The sequence below is a fragment of the Pelophylax lessonae genome, assembly GCF_965119305.1.
Source record: "Pelophylax lessonae genome assembly, chromosome: 8".
Taxonomy (NCBI): domain Eukaryota; kingdom Metazoa; phylum Chordata; class Amphibia; order Anura; family Ranidae; genus Pelophylax; species Pelophylax lessonae.
In genome coordinates this window covers 125,380,503-125,403,165 of record NC_138775.1, presented here as the reverse complement: position 1 = coordinate 125,403,165, position 22,663 = coordinate 125,380,503, and the positions used below count along the sequence as shown (strand labels likewise).

The 22,663-nt window shown below is 46.2% G+C and overlaps 1 protein-coding gene across 1 annotated transcript in view; it reads left to right on the top strand.

Annotated features, from left to right (window-relative positions):
• Positions 1 to 22,663, top strand: part of UBN2 (ubinuclein 2) — a 655,942-nt gene that overhangs the window by 396,597 nt on the left and 236,682 nt on the right. Inside the window, exon 10 of the mRNA XM_082266188.1 lies at positions 2,798 to 2,911. Coding sequence (XP_082122314.1) covers positions 2,798 to 2,911 — 114 coding nt within the window. The remainder of the gene's footprint in view (positions 1 to 2,797; positions 2,912 to 22,663) is intronic.

Sequence of the window (22,663 nt, the reverse complement as noted above, 5' to 3'; positions counted from 1 at the left end):
CCATTATTCAAGGTAGTTATAGGATCAAGCCTGCCTTTCATTACCCCAAATGAATCGTTGTTTTATTGTATGGCTGTTGTAAGAGCAATCTGAGTTTCTTCGACTCCAGTGAAGACATAGTCCTTCCTTCATTGTGCTCCACTCAAAGCACTCAAAGGAGATTGCTGTTCACTGTTTTGACCTGTTCAGATTCATCAGGGTCTACCTCAAAGATGCATCTTTTGTCCAGAAGACTGACTCTCTTCATCTCACCTTCAGGACCTCGCAAGTGAAACCCTGCTTTATGGTCCACTATCACTAAGTGGATAGGACAAGTAATCTCATGAATTTACACCCTAAAGAACAAAACACCTGAAGTAATACATGCTCATTCTACCAGATGGGTAGGAATTTACTGTGCATTCCAACATCAAATCTCTGTTGCCCAGCTTTGTAAGACCACTACTAGGTCTTCAGTTCATACCTTTTTCAAATTTCCACCAGGTGAATGTCCAGTCTTCTAAAGATGCAGCTTTTAGCTGCTAGTTTTTTTGCAGCAACACTGAGTTGCAGCTGTTGATCCTTATTGTTGGGCCTGTTGGCACAGCTTTGTTTGCATTGTTGTGTACCCTTATTGTTTATTGCTTGGGGTTATCCCAGGGTCTTTGAATAGCAAACCTGAGTTCTGTACTGTACAATTAAGACTAAAGGAATTTTGACTACCCTGTAGATTTCATATCTTGGCATACAGTACAGGACACTGAAGGTACCAGCCTTAATCTCAGGTTATCCCTGTAATCCCCAAATCCCTGACTCTGATCTGCAAATTCACCAAGTACATTGGCAAGCCCTCCCTTGCAATGAGGTTGCTCCTTTACTCATAAAGGTGTGAAGGGATGTCTTTTAGTCTTTGGGGCCATCTGGTTCCAGGTCATTTCCGATTCTTGGGTCCAGAATGTTGTATCCAGGGACTACAAACTAGAATTTGTCTCTGCCCCTACCATGCTTCTTGCTTTCAATTTTGCCAACATCTCCGCAAAGGTTGGGGAACCTTCACATTGCTCTAGGTTTCTCCTCTCTAAAGGGGTCAAAACTATGGTGCCAGAAAGAGAGCAATTCCAGGGTTTCTATTCCATATTTTTCACTGTCCCTAAAGCGAAAGGAGGCACTTGCCTGATTCTGGATCTAAAGATTCTCAAAAGATCTTTGGGTTCAAAAATTCCTTATGGTGTCTACCCTCACAGGCATTGCTTCCCTCCACCTGAACATTTTTGTGCCTCTGTGTACATCAAGGATGCATATGTACACATTCCTATATTCCCAGCTCATCAGCTCTACCTTTGTTTTGCAATGGGCACATATTACCCTTGTGGCCTTTTCCACAAGGGTAAGCCACTGCATCTTAGGTTCTTTCCATAGTTGGGATATTTGGACGCCATTCTTCTGAGTGAACAGTTGGCACAGGCTCTATCAGCCAACGGCTTTAAAATTGTCTAGACTCTAAGGAGGTTTGAGTGTACCATAAATCTCGAAGTAAATTCTGGAAGCCTCTCATCACTTTTCCTGGATCTAGCCCTGTCCAAAGTTTTCCTTCCACAAGACCAACTCTAGACTCCGCTCCACATGGACACAAAAGCTCTTCACTTTTTCATTAAAGTTTTAAACTTGATGGTGTCTCTTAATCTGTTCCTATATGGACAATTTCATTTCAGACTGTTAAAGCTCTACATTTTAGTGGCATGGGAGCTGCAGTCAGGCTCATTCTCTGAACTTCCACATTTGCCTGACTTGGTTTGGTGGGTAAAGAGTCTGCAGCTGAAATCAGGAAAATACTTGGCTTGAATGTCAGCCTGTCAGAGTCCTTGGTACCCTGGTGCAAGGGACATGGCCACTGGAGGAAGTTCATCTTCCAATCCGTGTTCTTAAAATCAGAGCAATTTGGTTGCCCCTTCAGTGCCGGATCTCTCACCTTCAAGGTAATCCCATCAGGGATCATTTGAACAACACCACATCAGAGGCTTGCGTTATCAATAGGGAAGAAAATATAGTTGGCTTAAAGAAAAGAAAATCTAATAATTGGTAGAATGGAAAGTCATATTTCAGCTTTCCAAGATCATCTAGCTCGTCTGTCCTGAGGACTGGTTTTCTACCCTGCTTCAGAGTTGGGGGCTGTAACGACTTGGCTATTGAAATCTAGGTCCATCCTTAGGCTCCATTCACACCTGGGCGATTCTGCCTGCAGTGGCAAAATGCGGGTCACGTTTGCGATGCCATTACTTCGTAATGGCACCCCAATTGCCGTGGGTTAAATCGCAACATGTGAAGCTTGTAGCTCAAAAAGGAGCATGAGCTTCTTTTGGGTGACAGCTTTGTGCGTTGATTGCAGGGCTATTTATCGCGTGACAACCACAGCAAAATTACACAGCAATTGGGGCACCATTTAGAAGTAATGGCATCGCAAACACATCCCGCGTTTTGCCACGATTCTGGAAATGGAGCTTTAGGAATAGGTTTATTAGACTCTGTTACCTCTACATTCCAAAGGAGCAGCAAAGGGATATAAACAAGGCGCGTATAGGGGGTACAGTGGGACACTTGACACTGTGTAAAGACACTTTTCCCTGCATGGGCAAGGTGTCTTTTTTTTAGCAAACAATGCATTCTAAAATTGCCACCTTGCACTTTCACAAAGTCCTATTTTCATAAACATTTTATCGTGAATATTTTTACTTGCTAGACTTTTTGCAATTAGGTAATCTTTTTTTTTTTTTTTATTTACATTTTTATTTGCTGCTTCTTTTGGCATATTTTGTTTTAGACATCAAGGTGATGATGAGCGTGATCGAAACCCTTCAGAAGAAGATGATGAAGAGAAGCCAGGAAAGAGGGTGATGGGACCGAGGAAGAAGTTTTACTGGGATGAAACTCTTAGGTAATGATGATGTATTTTGGTGGTGATCTTATTGCAAACTGCATGCATTTTAAGCTATACAGCAGCATTGATACAGAGACCACCCTTTCTGAGTTCAGGTCATTTGAGGTTAGGAAGATTAAGTTCAAGTTCAAATAAAATCCAGGAGTGGAGTGAAAATACATGGGAGAAATTAGAACAGCTTAGTAATCTTAAATCAGAAGACTGAAAAAAATGACTTGTTAAGAACACTAAGCTATAAATTTAAAGTTCATTTACCCCAGTATAAGACTTTGAAATAAAACAACAGGTCAAGAGCACACACCACAACGTTCCTGATGTTACCTTCATTACCCACCACCTTCCATGCACTTCTCAGATTTGATTTAATGGGGCCTAACTTCCTTTTGACTTCATGGCTAAACTCTGTCTACTGCACTGTATGAGATTTCCAGTGACCAGTAAACTCTTACCAGTCATAAGAATGGCTGTTGGTAGAGCAACTGATTAAAGTGAGGCTGTTGTAAAGTGAAACAAAGGAGCTTATTTAAAAACAGCAGTATGGCACACAAGAAATTAATATAGTACACTGTACATTTATAAAAACAATATGCTATACATTTGTGCCTTTTACTCTACGGACTTCAGGACCCTTAAGCCAGTGGAGCTTAATAAAAAAAAATAAAATCCTAGAGGGAAACCTGCTCATGTGACTTTGACATGTCTCAATGGAGCAAGTAGAACTCCTTATACCTGTGCTCCTTGTAACTGTGCTGGCTAGACACTGCAGCCCGATTTCTCTTTAATCCATTAAGGGATATAGCTTTGATGATCAGTAACTCAGGGTTATACTGACACCTACAGTAGAAATGGGCTTTAGGCACATAGAAAACTAAGTCAGTTCTTGCTGCTTCCATTTTGCTCAGCAATATCATTTTTTTTTTTTTGTTCAATGTAAATTAAATATTTTCATATGAATAAGATAAAGCATGGAAACATAATACTGAGCATATAGATACGAAATCAAACCTATAACAACACTATTTTAACTAAAAAAGATAAAAAATCATATCACTCTAGACACAAATTACTACATGTAATGGGCGGAGAACAGAGTTGACCCTACATAGGAGCACATATGGTTAAATTAGAAGGCCAATCAATGCATGGTAATTAAAATTAAAAGAATAAGGGGGGGGGGGTAAAAAGCTATTGGGAAGGAAGAAAATAGCAACACAGCACCCAGAGGATAATATAGTACTAAGGAGGGTGATTGATTCCACCTCCGTTTTTTTATGAGGAGATCTTTCAATTCTTGATAAAGTCTAAAGACCTTCCCGGAGAACCAAGTTTGGTGATAATGGTTATAGGTGCATTGCGAGTCTTGATACGCTCAATGTTTCATCTCAGAATCCCATTCCAAAAGATTTGAAGCCTGTGTCCATTTCCAGTGATGCAGGATAACTGCCCGGGCCCTTGTTTAAAAAAAATGAATAATAATGTTGTAATATGTCTTTATTAATATGTTTGAGATTGCCAGGTATAATAGTGAGCACTGCAATCTGGGGAGAGTTTGGTATTGTACACCTCCAAGATCGAGGTCCAGAACCTATGAACAGGGGGGTAAGCCCACCAAAGGTGGATCAGTTTACCCTGACTCACCTGACAACCCTGGCAGAGATCAGTAACATACAGATAAAGACGATATAGAAAGGTCAGGCTCCTGTACCATCTGGATAGTAATTGAAAGCTAGTCTCATGAGCCCTCCTGGCTAAGGATAAATGGTGAGTAAGTATAATGGATGTATCCCAGTCTTCTGATGGGATCGCAAAAGCAAGTTCTGTTGCCCCAGCATCTGTATAATCCGGAAGGTCAGGATGTTTGCAAAACACACGGATGTTGCATATAACAGAGAGGGTACCATCAGGCATGGAGTGTCCAAGGAGCCAATCCTACAAAGAAAGTCTGGTCCCTAACAAAAAAAAATTGGATTGGTTAAGGAGCGGAAAAAATACAACAATTGACTATGGTCCAACCAATGACAAATAGACCTAGATCCAATAGGGATAGATGATGAAAGAGGGGGTACCATCCCATCACGTAAAATCTGAACCAGCCGGCAGGTCTCTTATGCCAGGTCAGAAATGTTAAGCAGGAGAAAATATTTTAGGGTTCCAAAAAGGGGAGGGGTCATAGGCCTCACTGAAGATAGGGAGAACTTGTCCATGTGTCTATCCCAAAGGTGAAATCGTTAAAATGTAAGAAGGGGAAGCAGGGGAGAACCAACTCTTATAGCAGATTCCATCCAGGGAAGTGCTCGCAGGTCTCATCGGGAGATATCCCTGCTCTATAGAGACCCACTGCTTAACAGAACTGCTGTGGTAACAGTTGACCACTCTGGTCAAAACTGCAGGGGCATGATGCAAAAAAGGTCTGGGATTGCAGCACCACCCTTGATTTCAGAAGAGATAAAATTGTTTGAGTTGTGGTTTCTGACTCCCAAACATATAAGGAATGTGGAACGAGATGAGGGTAACAAAATATTAGGGAATCTTCAATTTAGGCAAATTAACCTTGAAATGGTAAATTGGCCTGAAATTGTGAAACTCTTGCAGCACAGACGGTATTGAAATATGAGGATTTGTAACAGTGCAAAAGAGCAAGCTATTGCTGTAATCCCAAGGTTTACCTGAAATAGATAGATTATTTCAGATAGCAACTGCCAGATGTTCCATCACCAGCACATACAACAGGGGGGACAAATGGAATCCTCCTTGGGCGCCATTACTTATAGAGAAGCTCTATAACACAGACCCTAGCATTTGATTTGGAATACAAAGCTAGACTTTTTTCAATAAGGAAGAGCCTACTTCTATTTGTGCAAATGTTTGTCTAAGAAATACAGCTTTAATGATCAGCAACTCAAATCTATACTGCCACCCACAGACAAAATGGGCTCTAGGCACATCGAAAACTCAAGACCAGTTATTTTCCCACCGTCCATTTTGCTCAGCAATATCTTTTTGGACATGAGTGGCCCTGGTTGTAGACCCAGCTATTTCTTGTCTCAACAAGATTTTAGCATTCCCTTTTGAAGATTTCCAGTATTCATAGACCCTGTGGATAAAAGGTTAGAGGCCCTTTCCAAGGCCTTATTCTCCCTTGCATGCCCTGTTGTGCAACTTGCTGTTGTGACTATGTTCGTCTTCGACTCTAGCGGTCTTGCCCAAGGCCATGGCTTAGGACCCTGGGCCACACAGATGGATCCTTCTGTCCTCCCAATAATTGTAACCCCTGTTCTTCCTCGGTTTCACTCTCAGGATATCCCCCTTGACCTTCTGCTGAGAGAACATTCAACCAGTGCTGGTTGTGCAGAGATTGGCAAGGATCCTAAATCTCAAGATATCAACACTTGTTGCTCTACTTTCCCCCCAGCCTTATTGTCTCTAGTTAACCCCTTTATTTACTAAATTTCAGTTTTTTCAGTCATGAAGGCCAAGCATCACGTGTACGTGTTACCATTGCTTGCTTTTTCATAAAGATATGTACAGCACTCACACCCTGCTGGCAGCTCCCACCAGCTGTGCCCTGCCTGTATTCCATAGGGAAGCACAAAGACCTATTGAGGTCCCTGGGTGCAAAATACCGTAAGTTTAAGCTCACACCCCTTACCAGACGGTTAGGATCTCAAATTATAGAGATCTATCTCAGCAGTTAAATCATCCACACAGCCCAGCTGGAGAGGAAGAGTTATGCGATCCCTGAAACGAGACTCGCTGCCACTCTCATACGTGGATAGAAAGCGTACACTTCATAGTGCAGTGTGTTAAAACTATGCATTTATTAGAGATGAAAAGTTGCACTTACACTTAGAGGGTAAAACAATAGCGGTTTGGATAAAAATGCAAGCACAGCCGCGGACTTCATCAGCCGGTCCGACGCGTTTTTCCGTAACAGGTTTCAACTGGTCTCGTCTGGGACCTCATTAGCTCAATCTTCTATTCAGAACGGGCAGTCGCTGCCCCGGAAGTTAAATACATCTACGCATCCAATACCGCTTCACACCAAAAAGAGTATCTCAATACATTGAAAATAAACAGCAACCTGCCAATAATGACAAGCTCCTAAAAGGAACATTCTCTAGTGTAATTATTCCAACTCCCACATTGATTTAGGAAATAAAAATAAAAAAAATCAATTCAATATTATCTCTTGTGTTCCCAAGGCAGGATCCCAATAAACCTTTTCACAGGAAAAATACTCAAAAGAGAATTGGGAAAAATGATTTACTAGCAGGATGCCTGAATGTAATAAACTTTTACAGCATAAAAAGTTTATATCCAATCAAAGGTCGAAACAAATAATGCAAATTTCTCTAGCGCTCATCGACAGACGTAGTCCTCGGTGATACACCACCTTCGGTTATGTTACCTCCGCAGGAGCAGGACTAGACAGGAAATTAAAAAGCTCTGGCCACACCCTAGGGGCAGTCCCAGAGGGTATATCCTCTCTCTCTCTGCCTCAGCAAATCAGTTATTTTCTGTCTAGTTAGGAGTAAGGACCTAGACACCTTGCTGGGATTTTAGGTCCTGGCAAGAATTTTTTCTTAAAGGATTTTTTTAGACAGCTTTTTCTCCAGTGTTCCTGTGAGATCTTCAAGCAAGAAAGCTGAACTGGGCGACGGGCTGGATGTTGAGATCCGGTGGTCACCCCAGTTCAGCCTACGAGCGCGTGCAGGCCATAGCTCCGCGCTGGGTCGGCCGCGACAAAGTCCCGTTAAAAGGACTAAACCCGCGAGTTAAACGTCTCGCTGAAACGCCAAAGACCATGAGTCACGGCGTTCGTATCGGTCGACAGCCCTCCCGCCCCGGTGGAGAGGGGTACTGTCAGGAGTTGGTGCCCGCCTGGTTCCGGTATGGTGAGTAGTATGTTCCCCCTTTCCCCCTGACGGGTTTTGTGGTGAACGCGGGCCCCTCTCTGTATGGTAAGAAAGAGTCCTTTCTGTCCTATAACATGTCACAGATCCTCCTACTTTGAGTGTGATTTTTTGTGTACAAAAAGCCAGGAGGCTTGGTTTGGGAGCTAACAATCTATTGTATACATGTTTAAAAGATGTAATCTGTGGCATTCTGGGAATCTTATGGGTTTAGTATAAGCTACCTACCAGTCGGAAGCCACGGACATGTAGACTGCCTTCCAAATCAGATCTCCAGCTATTAGCAGGCCTCCCGAACGGCCATGCGGTCCGCCAGGGGCCGATACCGCCAACCACGCCATATCCCCAGGCAGAGACAGTGTTGTGTGCCCTGCAGCACACCGCCATTCAGCAGGCCGCCGCCATTTTTTCTTGCAGGATCGCACGAGCCGCCATTTTGGCGTAGCCTCGTGTCTCCAGCATGGGGGCGGCCATGTTTGAGGTGATCCTACACCTCGTGGAGCTTGGGGGAGGCGCCGGAAGGCGTGCAGAGGGGCGGAGCCGCCTCCTTTCTTCCTGGGCAGCCAGCCAAAAGACTTCCTGTTTGTCTAGACAGCGCTGTAAGCTGTTGCAGTTTAACTCTGAGCATCAAGTGGTGAGCCTGGGGGTCTATCTCTCTCTCTCTCGATCGATAGGGATCCCTAAGCAGGTAACACTAAGGGCACCTGTTTCCCTCGAGGGGGCCTCGGGACCCGCCGGTGCACAGAGTATAGAGTCATTTACAGCAATTTTGGAGTCTATGGTGGCTCGGGTGGAGGCGGCCTGTCAGGGACGGGGGTCAAGGAAGCGACCCCCGCCTACCCCTATACCATCTGACACCTCTGACTCAGATTCAGAGATGGTCACGGCAGTTGCAGGTTCCTCTGCAAGGGCTGTTATCCCAGGTAAAGCCCCCTCAGACAGTGAGGAGGACGCTTCTTCTCTTGCTATAATTCAGGAAGAAGCATTGGTGGACGCACTAGTTGTGGCAGTGCAAGAAACCTTAAAACTTGAGGCTTTACCGGCAGAGGCAACTGAAACAGAGAGGCCTTTTGGGACTAATAAGCCCATCAAGACGGCGAAGGCTTTTCCTGTACCTAAATGTTTTGGTAATCAGATTAAAGGAGAATGGGAGCATTCTAAACGTACCTTTACTATTTCCAAGCGTATTGCTAGACGCTATCCGTTTGAGGAATCCATCATTAAAAAATGGACGGTACCACCAGTCGTGGATCCGCCTATTTCCAGGCTGAATAAAGCCACGGTTATTCCAGTGGAGGACACTTCGTCCTTTAAGGATCCGGTGGATCGAAAGATAGAAGCAGAGTCCCGCACTATCTTTTCTCTGATAGGGTCAGCATTTAGACCAGTAATCGTTATTGGTCTAGTTTCCCAGACACTTACGGAATGGGCGAAAATGGTACGCCAAGATCTTAGGGGAAAAGATATTCCCCAGGAGACATCTGATTTGATGGAACAGATCATACAAGGGCTACGGTTTATCTGTGACGCAGCCTTGGACACTACTCCCTTATTAGGGCATGCATCTAAGTTAGCAGTGATCCTCAGACGTGTGCTGTGGTTAAAATGCTGGTCAGCTGACCTAGGTTCCAAAAAGACCTTGACCAATCTCCCCTTTCAGGGGAATCGTCTATTTGGAGCCAACCTAGATGAAATTATTAAGGATGCCACTGGGGGCAAGAGCACTTTTTTGCCACAGGCTGCAAAAGCTAAGGGACCTCGCAACAAGCGAGGACCTTTCTTTACCGCCCATAAAGGGCGCCCGGCTGGTACTAGCGGGAAAGGCAAGACTCCTCCAGGAGGGTTCAAGAAGGGGACCAACCCAGCCAAACCCGAAGCAAAGGAGTACACAGCCTGAAGGTGCGCCCCCACCCGGTTTCAGGGTGGGGGGACGTTTTCACCGGTATTCAGGACATTAGATCGAGCATCAACCACTACTACCGGTGCGATTCTTCCCTTCCAACATTTAAGTACCACAGGAAGCGGTAGTTACCGTTCCCTGAAAAGATCTTTTCCTTTACCTTTTCCTAAGATTAGTCCCGATACCTCACAGGAATCGGATCTGGTTGACCAGATAGGCCAAGTAGCCTCTAGTCGGGTGACTTCGGTCCCTGAGGTTCAACCAGAAAAGATCACCTTTCCTGATAACTATCAGGTATTTGATAAATGTGTGGGAACAGAAAACGACCAGACTTTCTCGGATGGTCGGGGCCAGATAGCTCTAGGGACGCCTGGTTCAGATCCAATCAGCGCCAGTGGTCCTAGAAATTCTAGGCTGGCCTCCTCAAGCCGGCCTGGCCGACTTGGACATGTTAGTCGCAGACGTTCCGTGGGAACTTCGTCTCAGGGAGTGTCTGTGGTCTCAAGGACCAATTTACCTTCGTGCTTTACAGTCGCTGGTTTTAATGGCCTGGCCATTGAGACCCAAGTACTGAAGGACAGAGGTTTGTCTACTTCAGTCATTCCTACCCTTATTAAAGCAAGGAAAGCGACTTCCAGCAAAGTCTATTATCACACATGGAAGACTTATATTGCGTGGTGCGAATCTTTAGGATTTCCTCCACGTACCTATTCGGTGACTCGAATATTGGCTTTTTTGCAACAAGGGGTTGAGCAGAAGCTAGCCTTGAGCACCATCAAGGGTCAAGTTTCAGCATTAGCAATCTTCTTTCAGAAGCCTTTAGCTACCAAATCCTTGGTGCGGAATTTCATCCAGGGGGTGCGGCACCTGGCTCCTCCAGTCCGCGCGCCCTTACCGCCCTGGGATCTTAATTTGGTTTTGTCGGTTCTACAGAAACCTCCTTTTGAAAACATCAGGGAGATTCCCTTGCTTACTCTATCCCAGAAGGTGGCCTTCTTGGTGGCTATTACTTCTGCTCGCAGGGTGTCAGAACTGGCTGCATTATCATGCCAGTCACCATACCTAGTGATTCATAGGGATAAGGTAGTACTTCATCCTAAGCCATCTTTTCTTCCCAAGGTGGTTTCAGATTTTCATCTGAATGAAGATATTGTACTACCTTCCTTGTGTCCTCAGCCCAAGCATCATCGGGAACATGCGTTGCATTCCTTAGATGTGGTTCGGGCAATCAGGGTATACCTGAAATCTACGGAATCATTCCGTAAGACGGATTCACTTTTTGTGATCACGGATGGCCCCAGAAAGGGTTTGCCTGCATCTGCCGCGACCATTGCCAAATGGATTAGACAAACGGTGGTACAGGCTTATTCTATTAAGGGTCAGAGTCCTCCGTTCCCTGTTAGGGCGCACTCCACTCGAGCGCTCAGTACTTCCTGGGCCTTTCGCCATCAGGCGTCAGTGGTCCAGGTATGTAAGGCGGCCACCTGGTCGTCGGTACATACCTTTACAAAATTCTATAAAATTGATGTGACGGCATCGGCGGATGCCTCATTTGGCCGCAAGGTTTTGCAGGCCGCAATTTGAGGAGACCGGTGGTCTACCTCGAGGGTTTTTTTCTGTTTGAAAAAAAAAAAAAAAAAATTTTGTTTTCTCCTTTTTTGTTGAGTCTCATCATAAAGGATGAGCATTGTAAACTTCTAGTTGGCACCGGTTGGGCCTTCTAGATTGGGATTTGATTTCCATTTTCCCACCCCTCAGTTGTGATACTGCTCTGGGACGTCCCGAAGGTGGTGTATCACCGAGGACTACGTCTGTCGATGAGCGCTAGAGAAAAATGGATTTTTGTAAAATCTTACCGTAAAATCCTTTTCTCTTAGCTCATCGACAGACGTAGTCCCCGCCCCTCTGTTTTGAAGTTGGGTTGGGTTAAATTCTCTAAGCACTGCTTTTTCACATAACTGATTTGCTGAGGCAGAGAGAGAGAGGATATACCCTCTGGGACTGCCCCTAGGGTGTGGCCAGAGCTTTTTAATTTCCTGTCTAGTCCTGCTCCTGCGGAGGTAACATAACCGAAGGTGGTGTATCACCGAGGACTACGTCTGTCGATGAGCTAAGAGAAAAGGATTTTACGGTAAGATTTTACAAAAATCCATTTATTTGCCATTATATACCACATTAACCTAAAAAAAAATATACATGTCTGACTCCTAGTTTAACATTGATATATTCCTGGGCTCCATACATAGCAACCATAAAAGGTGACCTGCCAGTAATATCAAGCACCTAAAATGATTAATATAATAGCTCCAAATCCCACATGAATTTAATATTAAAATTAAAAACTATTATTCAATATACTACACATTGTCTCCTATGTCTGCAAAGGGCAGAACCCTTGTAACCTTATTCATGGGACATATACTAAAAAGGGGACTAGTAACCAATTCAATGGCAGGATAATTGTGTGTGTGTGTATATGTATATGTATATATATATATATATATATATATATATATATATAAAATAAACCTACACAAAATATAATCATCATATACAGTCAACGACAGGGACACATATGCCTCGTTTCCACTGAGCGGATCGGTTCGGTACGGTACGCTAATTTGAGTGTTTCCATTATGAAAGTGGCCCATACAACCGAACCAAACCGCACCATTCCTGGTCCTGCTTCAGATGTAGGGCCATAGGAAATGGTACGGTACGGTTAGGGCGGAGCTACTGGCGTCACACGATAGAGTCCACTGATTGGCGGACAGGAAACCATCAATGCTCACGTCAAATGAAAGGGCAAAACAAACACCTCATTTGGTGTAAACCCCGCATGGTCCCTGGTGGCCCGACTTGCAGTGGAAACGCTCACCTGAATAGACCGGACCATTCTAACCCTTCCAAACTGTACCGACCCGAACAGTTCCGCTCAGTGGAAACGAGGCATGATATTACAGATATCTAATACTACAAAGCGTATGTGCCACATGTTAAGCTAAGGTAAACCCCAGAGGGATGTTCTTTTAACACCTGACCTCACATTAATCTATAAACTCATGGAATACATACATAACCGGGAGGGACAAACTATTTTATCTACTTAAACGGTTATCAATAAATCAGTTGATGTCCAATTTCACGTTGAGACCCCAAGGAGTTTAAGACTTTAGATTATTTATCCATTGAGTCCCACGGGGGATATTTGTCTTTTTAAATTACTCCCCCTCCAATGGGGAACATACTTTACTATCACTAACTTATAAATGGAAAGGATCTTTGTTATGATGGGAGACGAAAATGTTTGGATACACTGTGTCCCACAAACCTTTTATGAATATTAGCCAGATGTTCTCCTATTCTGATAGTAAGGGCTCTTGTGATCCTCCCTACGTATTGGAGGCCACACGAGCACCCCAGGAGGTAAATAGCCCCCTTGGTTCCACGGGTGATAAATTCCTTCATGAAATAAACACATGCGGTTATGTTAGAAGTAAAGGAAATAGTTTTAACGGCGTTAGATTGTTTACACACATTACAGTGTCTGCAGGGGGGAAAAAAAAACTTTAAGATTACCAAACCTGTTAATCTTGAGTGGTACCTCGCTAGAGCTAGATGCTAAATGATATTTTGAGGGTGTTAACTCTCCTGAATACAATACTTGTTTTATCTGGGAGTGAGGGACCCAGGGCTTTATCCGCCTTCAGTACCCACCAATGCTTTTTAAATATCTAGTTTACCCAGCGGAATTGAGTTCAAAAAGTGGTGGTGAAACTCCACTCATGTTTATTTGCGGAACTGTTTTCTTGGGGACAAGAAGTTGCTTTCTATCAATAGTTAAAACATTCTGGTATTTAGATTCCAAATTTCCCATATGGTATCCTTATTGCTCGAATTAGCCTTTCAAAACCGCTGCCTGTGATACAAAATTCACTTTATATAAACAAAGCGTGGCGCTGTGCATATATTGGGTGCATATACAAAAACAAACGTGAGTATTCAACTAGTTAGACAAAACCATAGTCCTTGAAAAAAAGTCCCAAAGGAAATCCATGCTCAGTGAAGAGATCCAGAGATCACAGTGATGACACCAACATTCAGTTCACACTGGAGGCTCACCAGAAAGCCAGCGATCACCCTTACTCAGGGTAATCAAAACTCGCTCGGTTGCATCTCAGATCCAGGCTCTGATTCAGATGTCATCACAATTGCCCCAGAAGATAAGTAAGTGTATACATGAGCAAACACTCCAGGAAGTAAGTTACTGCAAACCCTCATTCATATTTAGTGGGTGGAGTATATAAAAAAAACTAACTCCACATACTGTATGACTTGTATTATCAAATAAAATAGTAGTGCACTTACATTCAGGACGATATAAAAATGCTCAAACAGGTCGGCTTCCCACACTTAAGATGGCCGAACTCCGGTTGCGCATGCGCAGTAGCATGTGTAGGTTTCTCTACTTGCTTTAAACAGTTCCTTCTAATGCCCTGGAGCTGGCCCTTCAGGATAGTGTTTACCCAACTAGGATGATGGCAACTTCCAATAGGAATGAAGCCATTCCTATCCGTAAGTTTAAAGAATGTTTTTGTTAACAACCTGTCTTGTTCTCTAAAAATCATCAAATCCTGAATGTTTACCGAAGTGGTACTAAATGCACATGAGAACCTTATACTCCAATCATTAGATTTGAGGAATCCCATAAAATAATGAAGAAAATTCTCATCCCCACGCCATAAAAAGAAGGTGTCATCTTTGTAACCACGCCAAAAAAACAGCTGGGGATTAGCATCTGTATAGATGGTCTAATTTTCCCAAAGGGCAATGAACAAATTGGCGAGGCTGAGGACAAATTAAGCCTCCATTGCCTCGCCAGTCTGTAATAAAAATAATGATGTTCCATAACGAATTGCAGTAGATCAAGAATAAATTCTGTTTGGGGGAATAGGTATCCTAGCATCTATATCCAAAAAATTTTTAGCAGCTCGATAGCCTTTCTGATGGGGGAATTATAGTATACAGTGATGCAACATCAGCTGTCACTAATAATAAATCCCCTTCAATTACTAGCTTTGATATTTCATCAATGACTTGCATCCTATCTTTCACAAAGGCTGGGGTTTGATTGACTAAGGGCTGCTAGAAGAAGTCCACATATTTGCCAATGCGAGAAGTTACTAAATTAATGCCAATTACTATAGGTCTCCCTTGTGGTTTATTTGCATTTTGCATTTTTGTGCACTATCGACAAATAATATATTATAGAGATCTTTTACCAAAAATTCATTTTCTTATTTGGTTATCAATCCAGATTTAAATCCAGACAGTATTTTTTTATTCAATTGTCTTTTATAAGAGCTGGTGGGATCTTTTTTGAGAATAGTATATGTTCTATCTGCCAGGAGATTGTTCCTCTCCTCAAGATAATCTCGTTTTTTGAGCAACACAATCCTACTACCGTCCTTTATCCACAGGACCGATAACAAGATTCTTCCGTTTGCACAGATACTTTATCCCCTCTTGTACATCTTTTTGTGATTCCTTACTTAATTTTGCTGCCTCTAGATCTTTCATGGCCAATTCTTTAAAAATTGAAATATTGGGTGATATATTCCCCGGAGGGTTAAAAAGAGACTAATTTCTAGGGCCTGTGTTGACCCCTACTAGTCCAGCTCTAGATGAAACTTCTCTGGTAACTGGATTAGAGAGGAATTAACTTTTGATACTCAATTTTTTGATATATTGTTGAACATCAATAAACATTTCAAATTTAATAAAGGAATCTTTCTCTATCGTTTATTGGCAGACGCAGCTCCATATACTTCTTGACCATTGGGTTATCCTGCCCTGTACAGGAGTAGAACACTAGGCAGGAAAAACCTTTACCACGCCTATGGGGCCGTCCCTGCAGGCATACACCCCACACTCTCTGCTACAGGTCTGAGTTTGTTTCTGCCTAGTTTAGGAGTAGGACCTAGTTCACTGCTGGGACTTCAGTCTTAGCTGTTGGGAATATTTTTGTAAGACTTTATTTTTTAGTTAGTTTTGTTCCTGAGAGAACTACAAGCGACAGCCGGCTGGGTTTCAGAGTGGATATGCTAGATCCTTAAGGTCTCCAAGCCCGGCCAGCGAGCGTGCACAGGTTATGGTCCAGCACTAGGCTTCGCCACAACAGACCCCCAATTGACTGGGGAGGGACTGGCCAGTGAGTGAAACATCTTTCCGGTTCGCATACAACCTGGGTCGCCCTGAGTTGCTGTGTACCCCGTGGCCACCAGCACCCCCACCCCCGGTGGAGAGGTAGTCTGTTTGGAGTGGTGCCCCCCTGTTGCTGATAGTATGGTAAGTGTCCCCCCATTTCTCTGGCAGTGTCGGGGTGGACGTGGGCCCCTCTCTGGGAAAGTCGGACTCTCAGGTATCCCTTAGTTCCCCTGGCCTCTCAGTGATACCAGGCCCCCCACCCCCCCACAAGCAGGTTCCTACCTCAGGGGGGCAGATGTATTGTGGCCGCTGCGGTGATTCTGCGTGGAGGGGGGTTTATCCTGGTGGGGGCCCCTCCTGGGGACCCCCAGATGCCACGGTCTGATGAACCCTCTAGGGGGCCACCATTTTGCTGTAGTTTTCGTTCTGCAATCAACAAATTTTCTCATTGAATTGCATGAGCGGCCATGTTTTGGTAGTTCCCCCATAGAAATGCATGGGGTGGCCATTTTCCAGGGTTCCGCAATCGCTGGACAGCAGGGAGAAGCTAGGGTGACTCTAGCACATGACCCAGATATTTCCTGTTCCTGTGTCAGATCATTTTTTCTTTCTGCACAGAACATTCCTACATCCCTCGGATAGTTTTGGTGATATGTTACTGGGGTCCCTGTAGGTGTTTCTCATTCACCCTGCTGCAGGCTGTGCTAGGCTGGGACTTATGGTGCCACTGGAGCAGCAGTGCGGATCGCGTTTTTTTTTTTTTTTTTTTTGCAATTTCTCTTAACACTGCCTTTTTTTTGTATTAAGTAAATATAGAGTCCCAGGTTCAAATTTCACCCACAGACCCCCTCAGTGCGGTTGCGGGACCCTCCTGGCCGCAGCCCCGGTCTGCATTTACAGCAGCTTTGGAAAACCTGATGTCAAGTGGATTTCATTTAAAAAAAAACGCCACTAGTAGAAAGCGCCCTATGCCTTCTCCTCCCTCTTTAGTATCCTCTGAGGAGTCTGAGGTAGATATGGTTCTGTGTCTAAGCATTCTGATGGCAAGGACGATGTATTCTCGTCAGCAGCTGCGTGGGAAAGCGCGCTGGTGGAGGAACTTATGGTGTCATTGCAGGAAACCTTAAAAATAGCGGCTGATTCTACACATCAGGGACGCAGGTGTCTTTTGGCACCTGCAAATCCCAGAAGTCAGGCAAGGTTTTTCCCTGTCTGGAAATTTTTGACAACATTGTCAGTGAACAGTGGGGGCATATCAATCCAATGTTAGTGGTGCCTAAGCGCTTTAAAAGGCGCTACCCTTTGCTGACGCGGTATCCCCTAGATGGACTTACCTTCAAAGTTGGATCATCCAGTTGCCAGACTAAACCAGTCTATGGTAGTTCCAGTGCAGGAGTCCCCGGTATTTACTGACCCCGTGGATAGAGTCTCTGTCCCGCCATTTGCATGTGATTGCGGACTCAATACTGAAACCGGTCTTTGTGATCACTCTGCTGTCATGTACCATAGCGGAATGGGCGAAGTTACTGAATGCTGACTTCGAAACGGAGCAGCTCCCGTCGGGACTGACAGAACTAATGGATCAAATGATCCAAGCCCTTCTGTATATATGTGATGCGTCGCTGGATGCGGCTCCACTGATTGCCAGAGTGTCTGCGGTGGGGGTTGCGATTAAACGCATGGTGTGGCTAAAAAGCTGGTCTGCAGACCAGATGTCAAAAAAGGCTCTTTCTGACCTTCCCTTTACGGGGAACGAACTGTTTGGTTCCTCCTTGGAGGAGTTGATCAAAGGCTTCTTCCCCAACCCACCAGGAGCAAGGCACTGCATAATAGACGGGGGCCTTCATTTACTTCTCATAGGCGGCCTTTTCGTGCCTCCGAGGCGCAGGAGAAAGGAGCTAAGCTATTCAGGTCTTCTGGGGGTTCCAAGAAGACGGGGTTGGGTAAGCCGAGAACCGGCCAATCCAGATCTGCGGACAAATCCTCTTCTGCTTGAAGGGACGCCCTCACCCGTTTCTGCTGACTTCCTTGATTCAGGACAAATGGGTTCGCAAACTGATCCGATCGGGTTACAAAATCTGATTCAGGTCCCGACCGTCAGGTTCTTCCCATCCAACCTCTGCCTATCTCCAGATTGGTTAATGGACCTACAAGAGGCGGTGCAAGATCTGCTGGTTCCCTCTCGGGAACGTTTTCAAGGGTTTTATTTAAACCTGTTCACTGTGCCCAGAAAGGGTGGCAAAGTGCATCCAATCCTGAATCTCAAAGCTCTGAACTGCTTTGTGGGGGTTCAGAAGTTTCAGATGGAATCTGTTCGCACGGTGGTGGCGTCCCTACATCAGGGAGACCTGTTGGCCTCTATCAATATCAAGGACGCATATCTACACATCCCTATCTACGCTGAACACCAGCGTTTTCTTCGCTTCGCTTCGGGAGAGGAGCACTTTAAATTTGTGGCTTTATCCTTTGGTCTCACCTCTGCTCCCAGGGTCTTCACAAAAGTGTTGGCTCCGATATTGGCACTTCTACGTTAGAGGGGGATTGCGGTCCTGGTGTACCTAGATGATCTTCTGTTGAGAGTAGATTCTCATTCAACTCTGTTGGAGGATTTGGCAATCGCTGTAAGGACTCTGCAAGAGTTCGGTTGGACTATCAATTTTGCAAAATCAGCCCGGGTACAATCCTCAAGTCTGGTCTACCTGGGTCTGACTCTGGACTCCACGTTAGCGAAGGATTTTCTTCCCCTGGACAAGCTGCAGAAGTTGCAGAGGCGATTCATTTGTTGCTGTCCAACAATATGTCCTCTCTGCGGACTTGCATGAGAGTCCTAGGCCTGATGGTGTCGTCCTTCGAGGCAGCCCCTTTCGCTCTCTTCCACACCAGACCCTTAAAGTGGGAAATTCTGTTCAAATGAAACAAAGATCCAAAGTCTTTGGACTTTGATTCGGTTGAGTCACAACATAAAGAATGCTCTTCTATGATGGCTTCGCTCTTTGGCATTGTGCCAGGGCAAGTTTGTCCTTCCTTTGTATTGGACCGTGGTCACCATGGACCCCAGCCTGTTGGCTGGGGAGGAGTGCTGGAGAAATGGTGTGCCCAGGGGTCTTGGACAGTGGAAGAATCCAGGCTATCCTTCAATGTTCTGGAACTCAGGGCAATAAAGCTTTGCCTTTTTCACTGGACAAATCGTCTACAAGGTTGTCCAGTCCGGGTTCAATCGGACAAAGCCACAGCCTGGCCAGCGAGCGTGCGCAGGTTATGGTCTGCCCAGGCCTCGCCATGACGGCGCCCCGACAGGTGGGGGGACAAGCCTGCAGAGAGCTTTCATCGTTGGGACCCATCAACCCCGGAACGCCCTGTGTTGCAGCATCCCCCTTGGCTGACACCACCCCCACTCAGGGTGGGAGGCGATCCGTATCGGAGCGGAACCTGATGTCCGTGGTATGGTTAGTGATGCTACCCCCGTGTCCCTGGGACAGTAATCTGGGGGGGTATAATGTGTGCCCACTCCATGGGGATGTCAGAACATGCGGTGTCTGTAGTGTCCCCCCTAGCCGGTCTGGACGATCCCTGCCCCCTTTGGGGGGGGGGTTTACCTTGTCCTGGGCGCTTCCTGGTGGATTCCCGCAGTGGCCAGGTCCTGGGTTCCTGACAAATTGGCGCCGTTTGTTTCGGTCGCCAGCCTGGCTGACTCCCTGTGAGGGCAGCAGCCACTTTTTTGCTGTGTTTGGCGATGTGGGCGGCTGTTTTGCTGGTGATTTTTTCCCCATTGACTTCCATGGCATCCATTTTCTGGTGGCTCAGGGTGCTATATGGGCCTCTAGGGGATTAGGTCACTTCCTCCTGGCTCCTTCCTTTTTCTGCAGAGAACGGTCTGGTTTCATTTTCACTCTGACACTGTGGGGGCTTTTCTCTGCGGTTTTTTTGGGCATTTATCCTTAAAAACTGTGCTTTTCTGTTTCCTTATCCATCTAAAGGGGGACTCTGGCAGCGGTGCAGGTTTGCGGTGTGGACTGCAAAAATCGCCGATTTAAAGGGCCAGTGTCCAAAAATTTTATTTTGCTGTAAAATGGAGTCCCAGGATAACAATTTCCCCACAGACTTGGTTTGTGCTTCCGTGACATCTGGAGCACCTGCTCTAGCTTCTCTAACTGCGGTCATTGAAACTTTGGTGTCAAAGGTTGATCTTATGATGTCGCAGGGTAATGTTCAAAATCGTCTGATGCCCTCTGTCGTCTAAGAACCTGACTTGGTTTCCACGGACAACGTCCCCTCTGAGGGGTCCCAGTCCTCACACTCAGAAGGGGAGGAGGGGGAGTTCTCTGCTGCAGCGCGGGAACGCGCAATAGTTGACACACTTATTCACTCCGTCAGGGGGAATTTGAATATTGATGAGCCTACCCAGTCAGGTAAGCGAGTTTCCTTCAGGTCCCATAAAGCCCAGAAGTCGGGTCAGGTTTTCCCCTGCCCGAGGAGTTTCACGACGTTAAGCACATGCTGGAGGTGCCTAAGCAGTTTCAACGCCGCTACCCCATTGCGGACCCCGTTAACAATCGCTTGACGGTGTCACCTAAGGTGGACCACACTGATTCCAGGTTGAATCAAACCATTGTGGTGCCCGTGGAGGATTCCCCGGTGTTCAAAGACCCGATGGATAGGCGCTTGGAGTCGCTTTCCCACCACATGTATTTGGTGGCTGGCTCTCTGCTTAAGCCTGTGTTCACTTCCATGCTGGTTTCACAGACGGTTACGGAATGGTTCAAGGTGCTTAAGCGTAACTTGGTGATGGAGTCGGCCCCTCCGACTATTCTTGACCTGGTGGACCAAATGGTCCAGGTCTTGGGGTACCTGTGTGACGCCGCCCTGGATGAGGCTCCTCTGGTCGCAAGATTATCTGCGATTGGGGTCGCACTCCGCCGCATGGTTTGGTTAAAGAGCTGGTCGGCTGACCATGCCTCCTTAAAGACTGTGTCTGATATCCCTTATTTGGGGGGATTGGCTTTTTGGGGATTCCTTGGATGAGATTGTCAAGGGTCTCATGGGGGGTAAGAGTACCCTCTTATCCCAAGCCGCTAAGGGAAAAACACCTGGCGCACGGCGGGGTCCTTCCTTCAAGGCTCATCGGGGGCCTTTTCGTGCCTCAGGGGGCATAGGACAAAGGTAAATCCTTCAAGGCCTCCGGCGGTAACAAGAAGCCATGGTCCGGTAAGCCCAAGGCCGGTCAGTCTGGGGCAGTGGCCCAGTCTTCCTCTGCCTGAAGGGATGCCCTCACCCGCTTCAGGGGTGGGGGGACGTCTGCTTTGCTTTTGGGAACCTTGGTTGCCCCAAATCTAGGGTTCACAAACTGATTCGCTCAGGGTACAAGATCGAGTTTCGATCTCGCCCCGCAGACAGGTTCTTTCCATCAAATCTCCGTCTGTCTCCCAATCCTTTACGAGATCTCAATGGGGCTGTGCAAGGTCATCTTGCCCAAGGAGTTATTGTGCCGGTCCCTCAGCGGGACAGGTTTCACGGGTTCTATTCAAACCTGTTCACGGTGCCCAGAAAAGAGGGTAAAGTGCGTCCGATTCTGGACCTCAAGTCTCTGAACCGCTTTGTGCGGGTGCAGAATTTCCGGATGGAATCCATCCGGTCGGTGGTTCCGTCCTTGAGTCAGGGGGATTTTCTGGCCTCAATTGACTTAAAGGATGCGTATCTGCTCCAGGAATTTGGGGGGGACTATCAATTTCCACAAGTCGACACTGACCCCGTCAGTCCGCCTGAGTTACCTGGTCATGGTCCTGGACTCCGCTCAGGCGGAAGTGTTTCTCCCAGAGGACAAACTTCGGACTTTACAGGGCGAGATCAGGTCTCTCAGGGACAACGATCTCTCCTCCTTACGGGCCTGCATAAGGTCCCTGGGGCTGATGGTCTTGGTTTTCGAAGCCATCCTGTTTTCTCAGTTTCACACGAGAACTCTGCAGGGGGAGATTCTTGTTGTGGACGGTGATCACCACTGATGCCAGCCTGATGGGCTGGGATGGGGTACTGGACACCGTGTGTGCCCAGGGGTCGTGGTCAGCGGTGGAATCCTCCTTGCCGATAAATGTCCTGGAGCTCTGAACAATCAAGCTATGCCTGCTAAATTGGTCGACTCGGTTGCACGGTCGCCCGGTTCGTGTTCAAACGGACAATGCCATGGCTGCAGCTTACATCAATCACCAAGGGGGCACCAAGAGTGCCCGGGCGGCCAAGATCCTGTCTTGGGCCGAGGCACACATTCCAGAGATCTCTGCTGTTCACACTCCGGGAGTGGAGAACTGGCAAGCGGACTATCTAAGTCATCAGTCCTTGGATCAGGGGGAATGTTCCCTGCATCCAGAGGTATTTTGCCTCCTGTGTGCCCAGTGGCCGATTTCGGATGTGGATCTGTTTGCGTCCCGTCTCAGCAAAAAGGTGGGAAGGTTCGTGGCCAGGACCTGCGATTTTCTGGCGGACGCCACGGTGGTGCCCAGTCATCAGTATCGTCTGATTTATGCCTTCCCTCCGATCCAGCTGTTGTCCAGGTTCCTCCGCAGGTTGGGTTTGGAACAGGTGCAGGTGATTCTGGTAGCTCTGGATTGGTCTCGTCGGTCTTGGTAAGCAGACCTCGTACAGATGTTCCTTGAGCCTCCCTGGCGGCTACCTCTGCGAAAAGATCTGCTGTCTCAAGGGCCGATCTTCCATCCTGCTTTACCGTCTCTGGCTTTA